Source organism: Papio anubis, chromosome 17 (assembly GCF_008728515.1).
Source record: "Papio anubis isolate 15944 chromosome 17, Panubis1.0, whole genome shotgun sequence".
In the NCBI taxonomy this organism is placed as follows: domain Eukaryota; kingdom Metazoa; phylum Chordata; class Mammalia; order Primates; family Cercopithecidae; genus Papio; species Papio anubis.
The window spans coordinates 28,234,200-28,255,436 of NC_044992.1; the positions used below are offsets into that span (position 1 = coordinate 28,234,200).

Here is a 21,237-nt window from a genome sequence, read left to right on the forward strand (position 1 = left end):
CTCCAGGGATTTGTAACTATACCAGAAAAAGAAAAGGTTGTATGCCTGAGTATGTGCCTGGCTTAATTTTAATTGGTGTAAAATTGCTAGTGACACAAATAACAAGGGAATGATCATTGAAATTTCATACGATCTAGCTAGGATATGGTGCCCCCATTAAAAATAATTATATTGAAGACTGCTACAACATAAGAAAATGCCTGCATTAGTCGGCTACAGCTACAAAACAAACAACCTTGAAATCTCAGTCATTAAATAATAAGCTTTTATTTCTCATTCATGCACTTTCAGATCAGCTGGATTTTGGTGGAGCTAGTTAGGACTGGTGGAACTTGGCTCCAGGCCATGAGTTGAGTTGGAGTTGGATTCACATATCTCAGTGGCTGGAGCACCACCCAGGGTACATTCTTTGTATGGAAATAGCAGAAACCTGAGAGAGTAAACCCAATGCTGAAAGTCCAGGTGCAGCCTCAGTGCACATCACAACTACTAACATTCCAAGTCACATGACCAAGGCCATATTATAGGGCTGGAAAATATCTCTACCTCTAACATTAGTAACTACAAAGGGTATAGATATAGACAGGTATGAAATATTGGGAACAATAATGTAGTTTATAGCAATATCTCACACAACAATTAAATGGAAAAAGCACACATATAGGATATAAAGCACTTGATCATAACTATGTGAAAATATTTTTCCATATCAACAAAGAATAGAAATAAATAAGCAAAAATGAAAAAAAAGTTACGCCCAGATAATAAGATGATTTAAGAACTTTTTTTTTTTTTTGAGACAGAGTTTCACCCTTTGTTGCCCAGGCTGAAGTGCAGTGGTGCGATCTCAGCTCACCGCAACCTCCGCCTCCCAGGTTCAAGCAATCTCCTGCCTCAGCCTCCGGAGTAGCTGGGATTACAGGCATGAGCCACCATGCCCAGCTAATTTTGTATTTTTAGTGAAGACAGGGTTTCTCCATGTTGGTCAGGCTGGTCTCGAACTCCTGACCTCAGGTGATCCACCTGCCTCAGCCTCCCAAAGTGCTAGGATTACCAGCGTGAGCCACTGCACCCAGCCTGATTTAAGAACTTTTGCTTTTCTCCATTTCCATAATAATATTATATTACCCTTTTTAAGAGTAAGTTTTAGAAACTTCTCATAGCTTCTAAAGCTTCTCTTTTATCTTAGTTATTTCATTTAGTTAATTGCTTTATCCATCCATATTAAGACTTTGTAGAAAACATTGAGTATTCTAAGTACAACCCAGTTAGTCAATTATTCTTAGTCCCCACCAGTTCCTAATCTTACATTTGAATCTAACGAACTATCATCATAGATCCTTAATTTGACCTGTTGCCTAAAAACAATTGAGTTGCCTTTATTGTTCCCTTATTCTTCATTATCACAGCATTAAAGATTATTCTCCACACTGACTTCTTTGAAATCTCTAACATTAGAAATTCATACTATTGAATAGAATCATTGTAAATTCTAGTTTTCTAAAAGCTACAAGTACAGTTCAGCAAATATTTACTGAGCACCTGCCGTGTGTGAGGCACTGTACTAGTTGTTCTACTCATCCTCTTACTCTCAAGGAGCTCACAGTCTTAATAGGAAGAGAAATGTGCACACATTTTTTGAGGACAGAAATAAGAAACTAGGAGAAGGGTTCAATGGTTCTCAACCCTTGTAACATATTAGAATCATTTGGACTTTTTTTTTAAGAGATAGAGTCTTGCTCTCTAACCCAGGCTGGAGTGTAGTGGAGTAATCATAGCTCACTGTAGCCTCAAACTCCTGGGCTCAAGTGATCCTCCCACCTTGGCCTCTGGAGTAGCTAGGACTAAAAGCATGCACTACCATGCCCAGCTAAGTTTTTAAAAAACATTTTTGTAGAGATGGGGTCTTGTTATGTTGCCCAGGCTGGTCTCCTGGCCTCAAGTGATTCCCCCCCGACCTCAGCCTCTCAAAGTTCTGGTATTACAAGCATGAGCCACTGCACCCTGCCTGGACAACATTTAATAAATACCGATGCCCGAGCCTGTATCCAGACTTGCTAAGGTCAATTAGTCTGATGTCTGGCCTGATCACTGATTTTTTTTTCTTACGTTCCCTAGGAAATTGTAATGAGCATTCAGGGTTGAAAATCACTGAGTTAGTTATTCTACTTTCATCCTGATTGAGTTGTTTCACTAGACTAAGAACTGACAAAGACTCTCAAATTCAATATTTGAAACGATTCTTTACAAATCAATTATGTTATTAAAAATTATGTGATGCATGCATATATTTTAAAAAGTCAAATGGCACTAAGGCTTATGACTAAAATATAACAATTCCCTGTCCCACTCATACTCCTTCATACCCTGTTGACTTTGACTCTTTAAATTATTTTTATAGAATTCATACATCTCCTTACATCAGAATGTCAATGCACTGGCATCTTTTGCAAAACCGATTGCTGAACTTCATTTCCTCCTACCCAAAAATACCTTAAAGCCCCCAAGGAAAGGTCAAGAGGAAGAAACACCAGGTAATTAGAGCAGTGGGAAGCAAGGGAGAGGTTTTTCTTTTCAATCCGTGCCTAGGTGCAGATTAGCCCTTCTAACGGGCCTAAGCAATTCAGAAAGGCAGCTAAGAGAGCTTCTCGAAACCCTGCCTGCTCTTCCACCTCTTGGGAGGCTGAGGGGCTTTATCTAAAATCATAACCAAAATTTCCACGTGTTCTCCTGGATTCAAGCCTCCCTAGAGTCAATCAAGTTATCCTAAACTTTTCTAGAAGTTAAAAAGTTTGGAAATAGGAATACTTCCAAAGCAATGTAAAAATCCTTGCAAAAGCAAGAGTAACTTGAAGAGCACAGAATTGGCTCAGCCATTTGAGGAGCTGACTAGAAAAAGGGAATTTTTATTTTATTTATCATATGTATCATATACATTGGAAAGTTTCACTTAAGGACATAGTAAAAGTTTAATTGAGGTAGTAGGCATTTGAACAAGGATGTGATTGACAAGTAAGGATTTCAAAGGTGGAGGGGACAGAAAAAGGTTTAAAGACTGAGAAAACGGCACAGGCACAGACCAAGAGTCAGGGATGTGTGTGGGTGGTGTCGGTGGTAAAGTTGCCACTCAGGGTCCCGGTAAACTCTGAGAGTTGGATTTAAAAATTAGCACCAAGTCATAATGGAAGAGATCAGAGATGTGCAAAGGCCTCTTATAGGAAGACTACTTTCCAGGCCAGTGGCAGAGTATAAGGCGTTTCTAGCCTACATGTGTGTATTCACATACGTAGAGAATAAATGTAGGCAAAAAATGTTGGGGGCAGTACAGAGAGGGTTGGTGGTGAACCTGGAAACTTTAGAAACCAAGACAGAGAAAAAAAATTCATCTGAAGGCAGAGAATAATGAAAAATTAGTCATCTTTAGCATTCTAAATTTGCTTTAGCTTGTAAACCTGTAAACTAATTTGTCTAGTGCTTGTGATAGAAATATCTTTATTTTAGAAATATTGCAATCTTATTTTATATTAAGTTGGTGCAAAAGTAACTGCAGTTTTTGCACTTTTGAACCCACCTAATAGATATTGCAATAGTCTAATATGGCCTGAAGACTTTTAACATTTGAATCAAATTGCTAGCTTCCCTTACTGTAAGGCTATGTTCATATAATTTAGCTTCCTAAATTACTGTTGAGGGCATTGATTAGCAAAAGCATTTGACCCACTTATGACTATGGTCCACACTATAAATTAACAGAGTAGCATTTTCATTTATGCATTGGTCCTTTGTGAGCTTGATTAGCATAAAGCATCCCCAAGAAACTGATCTAGACTTGGTACAAAAAGGCAATCGAGCTCTGGACCTGGAAAGCTTGAGACCCATAGCCAGTGTGAGGTGCCAGTCAACTGGCTACTTTTGAGACCTATCCAGTCAAAGTAACCAGCCTGGAGGGCACCATACTACCACCCAAAAACTATGCCACCTAGGCTGGGGTGCATGAGAAACACTGGGAGATGGAGATACAATAAGGGATGTGGTTGGGAGAGCAAGTCAGGGCATACTAATGAAATCCTTGAAAATTGGTTAGGTTTGAAGGCTGTGGGGACTCACTGAAGATATGTTAGCAAGGTATTACATAAAATCAGTTCCCTATTTAAGGAGAACTTCTCTGTTTAACGCATGATAGCTGGATTGAATGGGAAAGCCGGAGACAGGGGACTAATTTAGTCTGTTGTAATTGCATAGGTAGGAGGTGAAGGAGACTGCGAAAAGGCCAGTGGCATTGAAATAGAGTGGAAGGCTCAGCTCCAAGAGACATTTCTGTGGCTCCAGGCCATACTGATGTACCTTGATTTCCTCACTTGTAATATTAAAAGGGAGTCACTGCCACCTGTCTAGGAGAAAGGACTCTGCTCTTCCAGCCTTCCTCTATTATTTGTAATAATTTTCAGAAGGTTGCCCTCTTTTCATAAAGCAGGTAGAGGTGTTTAATAGCTCTTGAAGCAAAGCAGAGCTTATGAAATTCCTCTGACTGGTCGCATTCTGGACTAAGCCCAAACACGATAGTCCTCTCCAGGCCTGAAAATTGCTGAATACTGTCTAAAACAATGTGGCTTCCGCAAACACCAGTGGCCTGGCTCAACACAACCTCTGACGCTCTGTGGGTCTCAATTAATTCCATTGCTTTTAGCAGTGCAAGCTTATAGCGTCCTCTGTCCTCCCCTCTCCTGCACAGAATTGCTATATCTTTGGGCAGATAGCCACACTGGAACAGGCTGTGACATTTTCCTGCCACATAGTTAGCTATTTGCTCTGTTGTCAGATTAGTCTTTGTCTCACACACTCCAGGCAGACCCTGGGCAGACATTGCTTCCTCATAGGCAGTCTCCCTGAACAATGCTAATGTGTCTGGAGATATGTTGGAGGGAGGATTTTCTTTGATCCTCTTCATTTCTTCTTTCATAACATTTGCTATTTCCAGAGCACAGTGGATCCCACCGGTGATTGTTTTGCGAGGAAACTGAGCAGATGGAGGGGGAAGGCCACTGACATCTGCATGATGGATTTGAAAAGGGTCAAGAAAAAGCCAGAGAACCCCATGGTGAAGGTGTTCACTTCCAGCCCCCTTTGCCTTTGGATGGGTGATGTTCTTAGCCTTCACGTACCAATTGCCAAATTTGCTGCAGAAATTCTCAGTCTCATCCATCACTATGTGTTTAATCTTTAGAAACTCCCCTTGCATGAAAGTTTTCCGGGTCACAGCTTGGCAGGTGGTTTGTTGGCTGTAAGGATGGAAAAAACAAGGCTTGAGGCATATCACCAAAGAGAACATCAGCATTCATTACTCTCTGGAATGGAATCAGAGGCTGATTCTCTTCTGCAGACTGAGTCATTGATTCAGTAGTGTGAATACCACAAAACAGTTCTAATTACAAGTTATCTGACAGACCGAATGCATAATTTTACACCTTGCTCTTTGGGGTTATCCAGTTAAATCTGCATGTGAAATTTCTGAAATGAACCCAGGTCACAGATTGTATTATTTCTATTAGCAGTCTGTTCCTACTGTCTGGCAATCCTGAAGACAAGTTTATTACATCTAAAGGAAATCTCAAAGTTAAGTTATACCTCTTACTACCACTACCATTTCTTTACTTTCTATCCTCTTTAGAGCTGGAGAACAGTTACCTAGATGTATATCATAACTTTTATGTGCAAAAAAGCATGCACTAGTTCAAATTCCTCTAAAGCTTCTTTAGATTTGGGTAAGAAAAACATCAAGAGGATGCTGAGTTCCATGACACATCAAGTAGGGTGCCAAATCTATGGGGCTATGCCTCTTTGGAGCTACCTCATTTACTTAGCTCAATTTTCCTTTATAGTATGCTTTAGCATATATGTATTTTTTCTTAACAAATTTGGTTGGTTTTTGCCTCCTTTAATTTGGATCCAAGTAACATCACTCATCCCTACACATTCCATGATTTTACATATGCAGTTTCTAGGGCCTTTACTCCCTATGCCTTGAGTCATAACTATGTTCTTCTCTTCTGGTTTGGACTGTGTGGACTCAAATAAAAGCACTGATTCTTAGCCATCTTTGTATCCCTCTTACATTAAGGGTTTAATAGATATTTGTTGAGTTAGCCTTTTTACTGGAGTATTTTTAAACTTAGCTATAAATCTTAATAAAGAACGTAGTCCTCAGCACAGTCTACAGGATCCCTCATAATCTGGCATCTGCCTCCTTTTCAACATCACCACCTGCTATACACCCACACTCTGCACGACTCTAGTCGGACCTACCATTCTGGTTCTCTAGTGTCTCTATGTCTTTGTACTTGTTATGCCCTTTTCCTAGAAGGCCCTCCCACATTTGATTCACTTCTCCTGCTGACTTCTTAACAGTGTGCCCAGTGGTCTCCTTCACTGGGGAATATTTGCCAACCAACCTCTAGCCTGTTAAAATGGGCATGAGACCAGGTACAGTGGCTCACGCCTGTAATCCCAGCACTTTGCAAGAAGGAGGTGGGCAGAACACTTGAGGTCAGGAGTTCAAGACCAGCCTAGCCAACATGGTGAAACCCCGTCTCTATGAAAAACACAAAAATTAGCTAGGCATGGTGAGGAACACTTGTAATCCCAGCTACTCAGGAGGCTGAGGCAGGAGAATCACTTGAACCCAGGAGACAGAGGTTGTAGCGAGCTGAGATCATGCCACTGCACTCCAGCCTGGGCGACAGAGCAAGACTCCGTCTCAAAAATAAATAAATAAATAAATTAATTAATTAATTAAAATGAGCATGCCTTTATTATTATACAATACACACATGGTTTTTTTATGGCAAGGTCTTCAATGTGTTTTCTCCTCTAACACTAAATGTAGCACAGTAGATACCATATCAACAGTGCTCAAAAAGATGTATTGAATAACAAAACCAAACCAAAAATCATAATGATTTCACCCTCATTTGCTGAATTCCATAATGACCAATTCATTTTACTAAATTAAAAGTTAGAGATTTAAATCAGAAGTGAATTTGTTTATTTTCTAAAATTACTGATTTTACAAGTCAAAAATGAAAATATTTTATGAACAAAATCAAGCTGTATTTAAATTTAAGTTTCACTAGGTACAATGTCTAATTAGCAGAAATACCCTATGACTTTAAGACATTACGTATCAAACAAAAAGTATACTTAAAGCTGAATGGGTTCATTTCTACTTCTCTTAAATTTAAGGCTAAGGATTGTGAAAAAAGAAAGTTTCTGGTTCTATAAATTTAAGTTATGCACATGTGGGTTATTTATAATGAGATGTTTAAGGTTGAACATTCTAAATTACCTGTTTACAGCTCAATTCTGTGATTATTTGGAAATGTGTATATAGTTTGGGCTCTTGCACTTATGCAGCTGAGGCACTAAAAAACTTAAACTAAAAACACAAATTACTTTTGTGACACTCTTGAAAAGACTGACTAAATACATTTGTGTGTGTGTGTAGTTGGTAAAACTCTTACGTCACAAAATCCTTTAGGGAGTCACTTTCACAAACATAGAGGATTTCTTTTGGTTTGCAGTGAAACAAGTCCTTAATTTTCTCCATGATCTTTATGGCTAGGGCTGTCTTCCTGATTCCTGGAAAGCAGTGGATGAATAATTCACGCGTCTCCTGAAGACTCTCAGAAAGCAACTGGCTCTGCTCCATTATGAGCAAGTTGAAAAATTCATAGCCCAGCTGGTCACTCAGAAGAGATCTGGAGCACAGGCAGACCACCACAAGAGCCTGCAGCAAGTCTTCCATTTCCTCCTCATCAGCAAGCCTGTAGGACCTGGGGTAGCGCAGCGGGATCTCACCAGGTCTACTCTGTGTGCTGGTCAGGCGTATCAGCCTTGGACTGATGCACACTTTCCCTGTGTAACCACCAACAGCTTGCAATTTCTGCTTTAACTGATGAGCTGTGTTTCGGGCATATTCAAGTCCTCCAAGCCAATCGGGGTCTATTAAGATTGTATAGAGTACCATGGGGCTGTTAACTGCTATTAGGAGAGCATCACACAGGACATTCTGTTCTTTCCTGAAGCCAACATCACCAGCCCAGCTTCTAGAAAATATCACAATCCCCCGAGAACAAGGATGTATCAGGGTCTTCATTAATCCCTCCAGTTCTTTATGATCTGAGAACAGCTTCTTACAGAGGGATTCTGGTTTAAATTGTACCTCTTGCTGTGTCACTGAAAATTCAAGGAATAGATGTTACCAAAACTTACAAAAGCATATGGTAAGTATTCCTGCAACATTGCAGAAAAAAAAAATGATACCTGGTGCACTTGGGAAAATAAGAGCTTTCCTTTAGAATTGTGATTCTTAACCAGGAGCAGTTTTACTCCCCAACTCTCCCCCATCCCCAAGGATATTTGGCAATGTCTAGAGAATATATATATATATGTATTTTTTTAGATGGAGTCTCGCTGTCACCCAGACTGGAGTCCAGTGGCGTAATCTTGGCTCACTGCAGCCTCTGCATCCCTGGTTCCAGCGATTCTTCTGCCTCAGCCTCCAGAGTAGCTGAGATTACAGTCACACGCCACCACACCTGGCTAATTTTTGTATTTTTAGTAGAGACAGGTTTCACCATGTTGGCTAGGTTGGTCTTGAACTCCTGACCTCAGGTGAGGTCACCCGCCTCGGCCTCCCAAAGTGCTGGGATTACAGGCATGAGCCACCGTGTCCGGCCTGAGAATTTTTTATTGTCACAATTGGAGGGGAGCTACTGGTATGTAGTAGGTACCAGCCAGAATGCTGCTAAGTATTCTACAATTCACAGGACTCTCCCTCCCCCAGCAAAGAGTTATCTGACTCAAATGACAATAGTGCTAAGGTTGAGAAACCCTGCTTCAGAAGAAGTTAAGATAACCCAATAGTTCATTCTCCATTGGAAAGCCAGGGGCAGTTTTTTGATGGTTGAGACCTGAGAAATTCCCTGCACTCTCAAATTTGGAAAACAAAAGCCATATGTTATGAGAAGTTGGAAAGCACACAGAAATAGTAACAGTGGGAATCAGATGACTGGAAACAAGGGTCAAATATATAGATATATAGATATTATCTATCACATATATATATAAGATATAGATATATATGTGTGTGTAAAATTTCAGGATCATTATGTCTGCTAAGTCCTTCATTTGACCTTCTCTAAGGAGAAACACTTGAACTCATTGCTACTAATACCTCCCAACTCAATTTTAGAAAACAAATAGTCCCCTAAGTTGAAATCAAGAGGGAATACCTGGAAACAAATGTCGTTGCAGAGCCTCCTTAAATTCATGGACTTTTATGGGATATCCAGGACTTTTTCGTGCAGATGAAGCTGATGAAATCAGGTAAGAGTTGTAGTCTGTGGCCAAGCTGGAAAGAGCTAGACAATTACATGGAAAATTGTTTCAAACAAAAAATAAAAAGTAAAAAAAAAAAAAAAAAAAAGCCTCTTTTTTTGGCTCTTATTACTGGAGACCTGTGATGTGCATGGGTGCCTGAGCCGTCATACTTACTGTGCCTCAGACAGCTCACATATGTCAGGAAAGGAAGTCTGGGGATTCCTGCAGGGGACATATCACACATATTCTAGGTCACTGTGTGACTTGGCTTGGGCAAGTCATTTCACCTCTCTCTCACGCAGGAGTGAAGTAATAATCCCTCAGGTTCATTCCAGTTATAATATTCTGACTCCAAGTTGTCTCTAAGAAGAAAAAGCATCTCGTGGGGATCAGCAAGGATTAAAGCACAGTATTTGAAAAATGGTGTTGGCCAGGTGTGGTGGCTCACACCTGTAATCCCAGCACTTTGGGAGGCTGAGGTGGGTGGATCACCTGAGGTCAGGAGTAAAAGACCAGCCTGGCCAACATGATGAACCCCTGTCCCTACTAAAAATACAAAAATTAGCTGGGCATGGTGGTGCGCCTGTAATCCCAGCTACTCGGGAGGCTGAGGTGGGAGAATTGCTTGAACCTGGGAGGCAGAGGCTGCAGTGAACTAAGATTGTGCCACTGCACTCCAGTCTAGGTGACAGAGCAAGACCCTGTCTCAAAAAAAAAAAAAAAAAAGAAAGAAAGAAAAAAAAAAGTTGTTACAGTTATTTATGTCCCCATCTAAGGTTAGATGGAATCCAAAGTGGCAGGATCTTTGGGGGAGAGGAGGAGAGAAGTGAACTCAAACAAATTTAAAACAAGAGAAAGAATGACCCAGTAAAATTCTCTAATCACTCAAGTCTTGATCAAATTTGGAACACAGTGGCCGTGAAAGCAAGCAGATAATCCATAAAGGACTATAGGCTTAGTTCGCATCTTCTTTTGCATCATTTTCCCCCACTTGGTGGTGCCCTAAGCCCAGTGGCTTAAGGTTATTAGCTCCTAATGTTACTGAAACAGTTCAAATTTGTCAACAATGTTTTGCTTGAAAGAATTAGTGGAATAGTGGAGTCGTGTTTTTTGTTTTTTTTTTTTTTTCAGAGGGGGTCTTGCTCTGTTGCTTAGGCTGGAGTGCAGTGGGTGATCTTGGCTGACTGCAACCTCTACCTCCCAGGCTCTAGGAATCCCCCCACCTCACCCTCCCATGTAGCTGGGACTACAGGGGTACACCACCACGTTTGGCTAATTTTTATATTTGGGAGAGAGATGGGGCTTCACTATGTTGGCCAGGCTGGTCTCAAACTCCTGGGCTCAAGCAATCTGCCCACCTCGTCCTCCCAAAGTGCTAGGACTGCTCCCGGCCTCGGAGTCATTCTTAAACAGTGTTTCTCTAGAGTATCATCTCTAAAATGAGGCTATTCCAATTTTGACTGGGATGATCAGCCTACACAACTTTTTCAACAGGTTTGTAGAGAATAAAAGGAGACCTTTCCTAACTCATGGCTGATGGCATATGGTAACTTTCCTTTAAAAGTTGCTTAGGCTGGCCAGGAGTGGTGGCTCACACCTGTAATCCCAGCACTTTGGGAGGTTGAGGTGAGTGGATCACTTGAGGTTAGAAGTTCAAGACCAGCCTGGGCAACATGGCGAAACCCCATCTCTATTAAAAATACAAAAATTAGCCAGCATGGTGGCGTGTGCCTGTAATCCCAGCTACTTGGGAGGCTGAGGCAGGAGAATCACTTGCAGCTGGGAGGTGGAGGTTGCAGTGAGCCAAGATCACACCACTGCCCTCCAGCCTGGGTGACAGAGTCTTAAAAAAAAAAAAAAAAAAAAGTTGTTTAGGCCATAGAATCCAAACGTTTCTTGACCTCAAATGGTTTATATTCTGAGTCTTTGGAACTAAAAATGTTAGATAAGGAACACTGTAATGGGAGAACACTTATAAGCAAATATAAATTTCTATTTTTTTAACTAAAATATACGATCAAATATCCACAAAAGACAGAGAAAGGGGTTCCTCCCTGCTGATGGGGACAATGACTTCATTTCCCTTTACCTGACTGAGTATCCAGCATCATGACCACCCACTGCTCAGCTGTCAGCCGTGTGACAGAATTGTCTTTCATGATCCAGGAATCTGGGGCCTCTGCAAACACCACGCAACAGAAGGGCTCCACTTGAATCACACAGACATAACCATCCAGGACATCTTTTTGGTACACATTCAGGATTTTTGTAGTGAAATTTACCTTTGGCTTCTCACAGCAGAAGTGGAATGTAGGCAATTTTTCAATGCAGTTTTCGATTTCTTTTTTTAACAAATCAGGATTCACTTTTTCCCACTTACATCCAACCACTTCTTTGCTCTTATCATCCACCCCAATGAGGACATATCCCCCTTGAGTGTTGGCAAATGCAGAAACATAATGAGGCAGCATTTCTTTAATCCGAGGTATGACCTTTTTGGTGGTGAACCTTTTAAATTCGACATGTGTTGACTCAGTAAAGTTGAGTTTCTCCTTATACATGAGTCTGTCCTTTTTAAAAAACTCTGAGGCCAATATCCTCATATCTTCCTCTTCCTGAACGTATCTATCGAGAACCTGCTGAGGATGCAACTTCTTCACCCTTGGTCTTCCTCTTTGGGCTCTAAAACATTTCTCTCTGAGAAGCTCCAGGGCACTGCTAGCACTCAAGTTGATAGCAGAAGTCACATCTCTCTGATATAAATTGGAGCGCAAGCTGCAAATCCTTAGTGGAAGGCTGAAAACATCTGGGCTCCATGACTTCACAAAAATGAGGAGATTGTGCCCCTGCTGCATGTAGTCAAGGTATTTCTGTGAACCTGAAGGAAGGAGCTTTTGAAAAGAAGTTTCCAAATCCTGTCCCAGCCCATGGCATTGGTAACTATAGGTTTTATCATCAATCTCTGCTTTGATCACACCACCTCCAGAATTTAACAGTGCACATATAGCCCGGATAATTCTAGAATTCTCGGATCTTTTCAAATAGCTGTTGGTCATCTTCTTCCTGTTTTCTTCCCCAAAAATCACTTTGCCCACATCTACTATTACCTCAGGATAGGGCATTTCAGTATCAGTCTTGAGACTCTCCATTTCAGCAGCCCCTCTGTGCTCCAAACAATAAAAGAAAGGAGTTCCTATAATCAGGATAGAAATGTTTCTACATTAACAAGAATTCCAAAGATTACATTATTTTCTTCAAAACTATCAATTACTGGAGATACATTTTAATGTTGGAAATCATCTCTCTATATATGTATATTTGTTGTTGTTTGTTTGTTTACTTTGGGTTTTTAGGGTTTGTTTGTTTGTTTGTTTTTGAGACAGGATCTTGCTCTCTTGTGCAGCCTGGAGTGCAGTGGCGCAATAATAGTTGGCTGCAACCTCAACCTCCCAGCTCAAGTGATTCTCCAACTTTAGTCTCCCTAGTAGCTGAGACTACAGACACGTGCCATGCCTGGCTAATTTTTCTTTTTCTTTCTTTCTTTCTTTTTTTTTGGCAAGAGATGGAGTCTTGCTATGCTGCAATCCTCCTGCCTAGACTTCCCTCCCAAAGTGTTGGGATTACAGATGTGAGCCACCACACCCAACTGGAAATTATCTTTGATACTGCTGTTTTCTAATCATTTTGCCAAATATCTTTAGCCTTGCCAGAATAAGTAGGCATAGATAAAGGTGAATGCTTAATATTTGTCATAATGGAAAAATTTAATTGCTAACATTTTCAGCCGTTTTGCATTTCAAATCAGTAAACACCAACACTGAGCCTGGATGTAAAGGGCATGGGTTGGCACAGGAGCCCAGGAAGGTATTAGAGAATATGCAGAAATAGAAGTCGAAGTGAGAAGATGCTCTTATTTATAATTCAAAAGGGGAAGAAAGGAAGGCACTAGAGAACTAAGGAAGTATCATTTTATAGTATATGTACTGTAGAAGATCTTGCTATAAACACAAACATAGGCTGGGTGTGGTAGCTCACAATCTGTAATCTCAGCACTTTGGGAGGTGGATGTGAGAGGATTGCTTTCAGCCAGAAGTTGAGACCAGCATGGACAACATAGCAAGACCCTATCTCTACAAAAGATTTTTAAAATGTTAAACATTAGGCAGGTATAGTGGTGCACACCTGCAGTCCCAGCTACCTAGGAGGCTGAGGTGGGAGGATCTCTTGAGCCCAGGAGTTTGAGGCTGCAGCGAGCCATGATCGCACAACTGCACTCCAGCCTGGGTGGCAGAGTGGGACTCTGTCTAAAAAAAATGAAAATAAAAGTAAATAAATAAAATTCGGTATTTTTATGTAGTATTTCATGCACTTTGAAAAGCTTTATTTTACTCCTGAAAGAATGTCATTTGATACCAAATGCAGAAACCTTTTTAACTCTTCACATGTTCTAAATCTCAAAAGTACATTTCTTCATGTATAGTGTGATGTGAGAGCAGCATTTTCCTTTCCTTCTAATAGTTCTGCCCTGTGCTGCGGAAACCTCTAAGACTTGGAAAAGAACACGAGCTTTTGGGGCATGGTCACTAAACTATTGTCACCCTTCTTTTGCTTCCTAGACCAGAAAACAGCCACCTAAACTGAAATTTGAGCTCTGAAACAAATATTTTAGAAAAGATCCCCTTACCTTTAGTTAATTGCAAAACAAAATATTTGCTAACTCAACCAAAATTATTCCCCTAGGAGAAGAGAATCCATCTTTCTGCGTGATCTTTGCAAAACAGGGGCCCTGTGGGTGTTGTATGTACTCACCAAGAGGAAGAAAGCAGGCATCCGGCAAGACATGTGCACTCCTCTGACATCAGTTTGTTCTTGGTTGCCTTCTCACTTCCTTCAGGAAAACCAGAGTTGACCTGGGGAATTGTTTTTAGAATGTGAGCCTCTTCTATAGGTACATGTAAATGTAGTATTTTATGGCTCCTTAGGGAAATTTCCCATAACATTCTATTTATATCATAGAATCACAGAAGTATTAGAAAGGCCTTTAAAGAGCCTCCGGTTCAACAATCTATCTGATTCTAAAATCTCCTCTATAATATTCCCAACTCCCAACAAGTTGCTATGCAAACCTCCAGCGATGAGCAACTCACTACCTATCAAATAGTCCCTCTAGTCTCTCCTGTTCTCTGACATCTGTGTTAGAAATGGTCTCCTTACTTTAAGCTGCAGTTTGTCTCCCCATAACTTCCACTGATGGGACCCACAAAACAAATCTAATTGATTTTGAACTAGCAGACCCTATGGTCTCGTGACTCCTAAGTCTCATCAATGTTATTTGAATACTGATAACAATTATGATAAATACAACATTTACTGAGGTTCTAGCTTCAGATGAATATCCTTTCCACATTTCCCAGAATTTTTTTTTTCTTTTTTTGAGACAGAGTTTGGCTCTGTGCCCATGCTGGAGTACAGTGGCACGATCTCTCCACCCCTCAGGTTCAAGCGATTCTCCTGCCTCAGCCTCCAGAGTAGCTGGGACTACAGGCAAGAGCCACCACTCTCGATAAATTTTTGTATTTTTAGTAGAGGTGGGGTTTCACCATGTTGGCCAGGCTGGTCTCGAACTGTTGACCTCGGGTGATCCACCCACCTGAGCCTCCCAAAGTGCTGGGATTACAGGGATGGGCCACCATACCCGGCCTTCCCAGAATTTTTTTACTCATTTTCCTTCACAAATTTTCCCTTAAATACATTTTACTAATCCCTCATGCCCTTAGACGTAGACTGCACCTAAAATTAGATAAATGGGAAAAAAAAAGAATTTTTTTTTCTTTTTTTTTTTTTTTTATCTTTTTTACCTATGTTCTTGTGTTTCCTCTCGCTGCTTCAGTTTCACATCTGGCTGTAGTCTGAATGTTTGCCTCTGTCACAGCCCCTTTTGCCCTTCGATATTAGCCTGGGAGGAGCAGACTCCCCACTTCTTCATAACACTGACATACTGAGGAAGGCTGATAAGGACTCATGAAGAGCCTGTGACAGGGCAGATTAGCAGGCCAGGGTCTGACCTCAGGGAGTGAATGAGGTCGTAATGAGAAAATGCAGGGGTGAAAGGCAAAAGTTAAAACTTAGCACTTCTAAGAGACTGAGCTTCATTTCCACATATCATACAAGTACCTTCAGCCCTGGAAAATTTTGTGTGCAAAGCTCTATTTTTATTTTCAATTAAGCTGTCCTGTACATATTCATTGTGGGCAATATTAACCTATTAAATTACCTTCTAAATGGTTTGTTCTATTCTATTTAATTTTATTCTTTTTCCTACTTTTCATCTTTGTTAAACACAAGACCCAGCCTAGAAAAATCCTCATAGATTAGGAGCTGGCTATCCCTGGGTAGGAGGATTAAAGGTAATTTTTCCATTTATTTTTCTTCCCTTCATTATCTTTAACTGATCTGTATTTTTAATGGTTCATAATGAGTATAAATTGTTTTTCATAATTAAAAAACAAATGGTAAAAACCAACAGATGGGCTGGGCGTGGTGGCTCACACCGATAATCCCAGCACTTTGTGGGGCCAAGGTGGGTGGATCACCTGAGGTCAGGAGTTCGAGACCAGCCTGACCAATATGGTGAAACCCTGTCTCTACTAAAAATACAAAAATTAGCCTGGCATGGTGTTGTGTGCCTGTAATCCCAGCTACTGGAGAGGCTGAGACAGGAGAACTGCTTGAACCTGGGAGACAGAGGTTACAGTGAGCCGACATCGTGCCACTGTATTCCAGCCTGAGCAACAGAGCAAGACTTCAACTCAAAAAAAGAAAAGAAAAGAAACAAAGAAAGAAAAAAGAAAGAAAGAAAGAAAGAAAAAGAAAACCCAACAGATGCTGGGGGCAGTGGCTCATGCCTGTAATCCCAGCATTTTGGGAGGCCGAGGCAGGAAGATCACCTGAGGTCAGGAGTTCAAGACCAGCCTGGCCGACACGGTGAAACCCCGTCTCTACTAGAAATACAAAAATTAGCTGGGCATGGTGGTGGGCGCCTGTAATTTCAGCTACTGGGGAGGCTGGGACAGGAGAATTGCTTGAATCCGGGAGGCAGAGGTTGCAATGAGCTGAGATTGTGCCACTGCATTCCAGCCTGGGCAACAGAGCAAGACTCTGTCTCAAAAACAAACAAACAAACGAAACAAAACAAAAAAAGAAAAAAACAGATGCCGGGCACAGTGGCTCATGCTTGTAATCCCAGCATTTTGGGAGGCCAAGGCAGGTGGATCACGAGGTCAGGAGTTCAAGACCAGCCTGGCCAACATGGTGAAACCCCGTCTCTACTAAAAATACAAAAATTAGCCGGGCATGGTGGCCGGCGCCTGTAATCTCAGCTACTCAGGAGGCTGAGGTAGGAGAATCACTTGAACCTGGGAGGCGGAGGTTGCAGTGAGCTGGGATTGCGCCACTGCACTCCAGCCTCCAGCCTACGAGACAGAGCAAGACTCCATCTCAAAAAAAGAAAAAAAACAACAACAGATGGGAGGCAGTTAGTTATCTCATTTGAGGATGGTGGCTAAACTGGGTCAAGCTTTGATACACACAAAAGGGGAGGAGGCAATGTGATCATAGAAGCAGAGACTGGAGTGATGCAGCTATAAGTAAAGGAACGCCAGCAGCTACCAGAAGCTGGAAGAGTATCCCCTCTTCCAGCAGGTCCATGGCAACACTTTATTTTATTTTATTTTTCTTTTCTTTTTTTTTTTTTTTTTTTTTGACAGAGTCTTGCTCTGTTGCTCAGGCTGGAGTGCGGTGGCGTGATCTCGGCTTACTGCAACCTCTGCCTCCTGGGTTCAAGCAATTCTCCCACCTTAGCCTCCAGAGTAGCTGGGATTACAGGTGCGCACCACCATGCCTGGCTAATTTATGTAAGTTTAATAGAAGCAGGGTTTCGCCATGTTGCCCAGGATGGTCTCGAACTCCTGACCTCATGTGATCTGCCTGCCTCAGCCTCTCAACGTCCTGGGATTACAGGTGTGAGCCACCATGCCTGGCCCATGCCAACACTTTAATTTCAACTCAGTGAAACTGATGTTGAACTTCTAGCTGTTCAAAAAAAAAAGCAAAAACAAAAACAACAAAAATAACCAAATGAATGGAGCTAGAGGCCATTATCCTTAGCAAACTAATACAGGAACAGAAAACCAAATACTGTATGTTCTCACTTATAACTGGGAGCTCAATGATGAGAACACATAGACACAAAGAGGGGAACAACAGACACTGGGACCTACCTGAGGTTGGAGGGTGGGAGGAGGGAGAGGAGCAGAAGAAATAACTATTGGGTAGTAGGCTTAATACCTGGGTAATTAAATGATCTGTACAACAAACCCCCGTGATGTGAGTTTACCCGTATAATAAACCTGCACATGTACTCCTGAACCTAAAATAAGCTTTCATAAAACAATACGTTTCTGTTGTTTTTTTGTTTTGTTTTGTTTTGTTTTGTTTTGTTTTGTTTTGTTTTGAGATGGAGTCTCACTCTTTCCCCCAGGCTGGACTGCAGTGGTGTGATCTCGGCTCACTGTGAGCTCTGCCTCTTGGGTTCAGGCCATTCTCCTGCCTCAGCCTCCCAAGTAGCTGGGACTCCAGGCGCCCGCCATCGCGCCTGGCTAATTTTTTGTATTTTTAGTAGAGATGGGGTTTCACCATGTCAGCCAGGATGGTCTCGATCTCCTAACCTCATGATCTGCCCACCTCGGCCTCCCAAAGTGCTGGGATTACAGGCGTGAGCCACCGCGCCCAGCCTCGTTTCTGTTGTCTTAAGCCACCAAATTTGTGGTGATTTGTTACAGCAGCCACAGAATACTAATACACCTCTCTCCCTCTAAATCAAACCAGCAAACTACTCTGTGTCTCTACTTCAATTTGTTTATGATGAAATGACATCCTTAAATAAGTCTCTGGACATCCCTATTTTTGTCATCGTTGTTAGCTGAGGCCACTGCCCTACAAAGTTCTGCTCTGCTGGCATCACTCCTTGTACATGTTTGGCTAAATGGAGTTTCCAGGAGAGGAGTCAGAATGGGTACTATGATGTATAATTCGCACAGCAACATAAAAACCTCCAAAGGCCTGCTCTCAGCTTTGACTTTAACTCATTTTTCATTCGTGTCACTTCTGAATCCAGTCTCACTTTTAATTCTCCTGTTTACCTTAATTCTTAGCCTCACTTTCATATTGAAATCCCTCTGATACCATTTACATTTCAAAGACTAAAAATGACCACCATTTACTGAAAATATGCTTACCAGATGCAAGAGACCATACTGGGAGCACTACACATCACACAAAAAATGAGACTATATGGCCAGTGAGTGGAAGAGTGAAGATTCAAAACTAGGTCTGTCTAATTCAAAGACTTGTATTCTTTCACTCTTTCAAGTCTGGGATCCTGGATTGCTTGAAAGCCTTCAAAATCAGAAGTCTTATAAGCATCTCCCCATTTTCTTCCCAGTCAAGAGGAATAACATCATTTGGTCAGGAGAACTAGGAACTAGATTACTGTTTTCTTCTTGTTCTTCTGCAGGGTGGTACTGGGGATCAAATCAGGAGAAGCAGGGAATAACGTGGAAAATGAGCAATGGGAACTTCTTTTCCTTCTTCAAAGCTCCTTAGTCAAGTCCCTTGGATATGAATAGTTAGGTTGTCAGGCCAGGGAGGACTTCACATCTTGGCTTTGATAGCTCCCAAGCAAATGTTCCTGATACAAAGCAATTTGAAATCAGTAACTTAGATCATGCGTTTTCCTGTCTCAGGAAAATTCATCTGGCCATGCTATTGATGATTGCTAAGAACAAGAACCCCGAATTTATTTAAGATGTGTTTATTCACTAAGCATTTCTGTTTATCAACAGTTCTACTTATGTTCACCAGACACAAGCCTGCATGTTCATCAGACATAAACTGTCAAATAGCAACTAAAGGGGAAAAGTTGGTCTCTTTACCCACAGGTGCCTTCATCTCACCTCAGTTCTTTCATAGAGATGATCCAAAGAGTATAAATAGAATAGTGAGTATAAATAGAATAGTGACCAAGGGCTCCATTATGCCACTACCTGACTCCGTGTAAGTTTCCTCACTTCCATTCATTCTTTCATTCAATCAGCTATTTTGGGGCGCCTAAGGTGTTCAAATCCCAGCTCTGCCACATTCTAGCTATGAGAACTTTGTTAAACTAACCTAAGCCTCTGATTTCTTCTGTGTAAACTGGAAATAATAACAGAGTCTCCTCCACAGAATATTTGTCAGAATGAAGTGAGATGATATACATAAAGAGTAAATGTGTATTGTCATGTGCTCTTTGCAGCATATGGTGCCTGGCATGTACTGTCATTTTCATTCAATAATCAATTGTTGGCTTAGCACAGTGGCTCACGCCTGTAATCCCACACTTTGGGAGGCCAAGGCAGGCAGATCACTTGAGGTCAGGAGTTCAAGACCAGCCTAACCAACATGGTGAAATCTCATCTCTACTAAAAATACAAACATTAGCGGGGCATGGTGGCACGCACTTGTAATCCCAGCTACTTGGGACGCTGAGGCATGAGAATTGCTTGAACCCAGGAGGCGGAGGTTGCAGTGAGCCGCGATTGCACCACTGCATTCTAGTCTGGGTGACACAGCAAGACTCTGTCTCAAATAATAATAATGATAATCAATTGTTGAGCACTTACAATGTTCTAAACATGGTGCTACAATTTAGGGCTACCCATCAAAATAAAAGCTTGCCTTCCTTGAGCCAAATATGCAACTTTCATTCTCAAATATAATCCTCAGAATAACTTGCAAGACATGCATTATTTCACATTACATAAATGAAAAAAACTGAGTTCATTGTGGTAAAGCTCAAAGTTACACATCTAGTAAGTAGCAGAGCTGAGAGCTGAACACTGATCTATCTGAATCCAAAGCCCAATTACTCTCATCCTGCCACATAGCCTTAGTATTAGCTGGAAGAATAAGACACACATCCCGGCTGGGCTCGGTGGCTCACGACTGTAATCCCAGCACTTTGGGAGGCCAAGGTGGGTGGGTGGATCACTTGAGGTCAAGAGTTCGAGACCAGCCTGGCCAACATGGTGAAACCCCATCTCTACTAAAAATGTAAGAATCAGCCCGGTGTGGTAGTGTGGTAGTGCACGCTGAAATCCCAGCTATTTGGGAGGCTGAGCAAGGAGAATCGCTTGAGCCCAGGAGGCGGAGGTTGCAGTAAGCTGAGCTGAGATCATTCACAACCTAAAGAGGGAAAACATGTACTAAGCAACTCATGGCAGTACAACATATACGATAACATTGACTGAGCACTCTATGTATTAGGCATTGTTGTCATTGATCTTGTAACAGTTCTATCAGGTAGATGCTATTATTATCCTCCTTTTTACAAATAGTGATACTGAAGAACAAAGAATTCAAGTTACTTGCCAAAATAGTCCACATACATGACCACTACACCCCAGTGCCACTCTGGAGAGTTTGCAATGTATGAGCAGTGTTCTCTAGGTGTCCTAGGAGTGACAATAACTATGAGTGAGCATCAGAAAAGATTTCCTAAATGAGATGATTTGTGGGCTGGAACCTGTAAGTAAGAAAGCAACAGGTTGGCCCCTCTCTTCCTTTCTCTGCCATCATGGTGTGTGCTTGACTCTGCTTCTTGCCATGTCTTCTCACAAGACTTTCAGGATTAAGTGATTCCTGGCAAAAAAAACAAAAGCAAAATCGTCCCATTCTCCAGTGGATTTGGATGAAAATCGATAATAAAATCAGGTAAAACTCCAAAAGGAGACATTGGAGAAGAACCAAGGTGGGTCTATA

At 41.5% G+C, this 21,237-nt stretch overlaps 1 protein-coding gene across 1 annotated transcript; it reads right to left on the reverse strand.

Annotated features, from left to right (window-relative positions):
- Nucleotides 1–244: 244 nt before the first annotated feature.
- On the reverse strand, nt 245–15,933 carry SLFN14 (schlafen family member 14). Its single transcript, XM_003912626.5, has 6 exons — nt 15,237–15,933; nt 14,188–14,288; nt 11,468–12,571; nt 9,291–9,419; nt 7,518–8,232; nt 245–5,279 (listed from the first exon to the last, which is right to left on the reverse strand). The coding sequence occupies exons 3-6, from the start codon at nt 12,525–12,527 to the stop codon at nt 4,445–4,447; spliced, it is 2,739 nt and encodes a 912-aa protein (XP_003912675.2). The 5' UTR covers nt 12,528–12,571; nt 14,188–14,288; nt 15,237–15,933; the 3' UTR covers nt 245–4,444.
- Nucleotides 15,934–21,237: the final 5,304 nt, after the last annotated feature.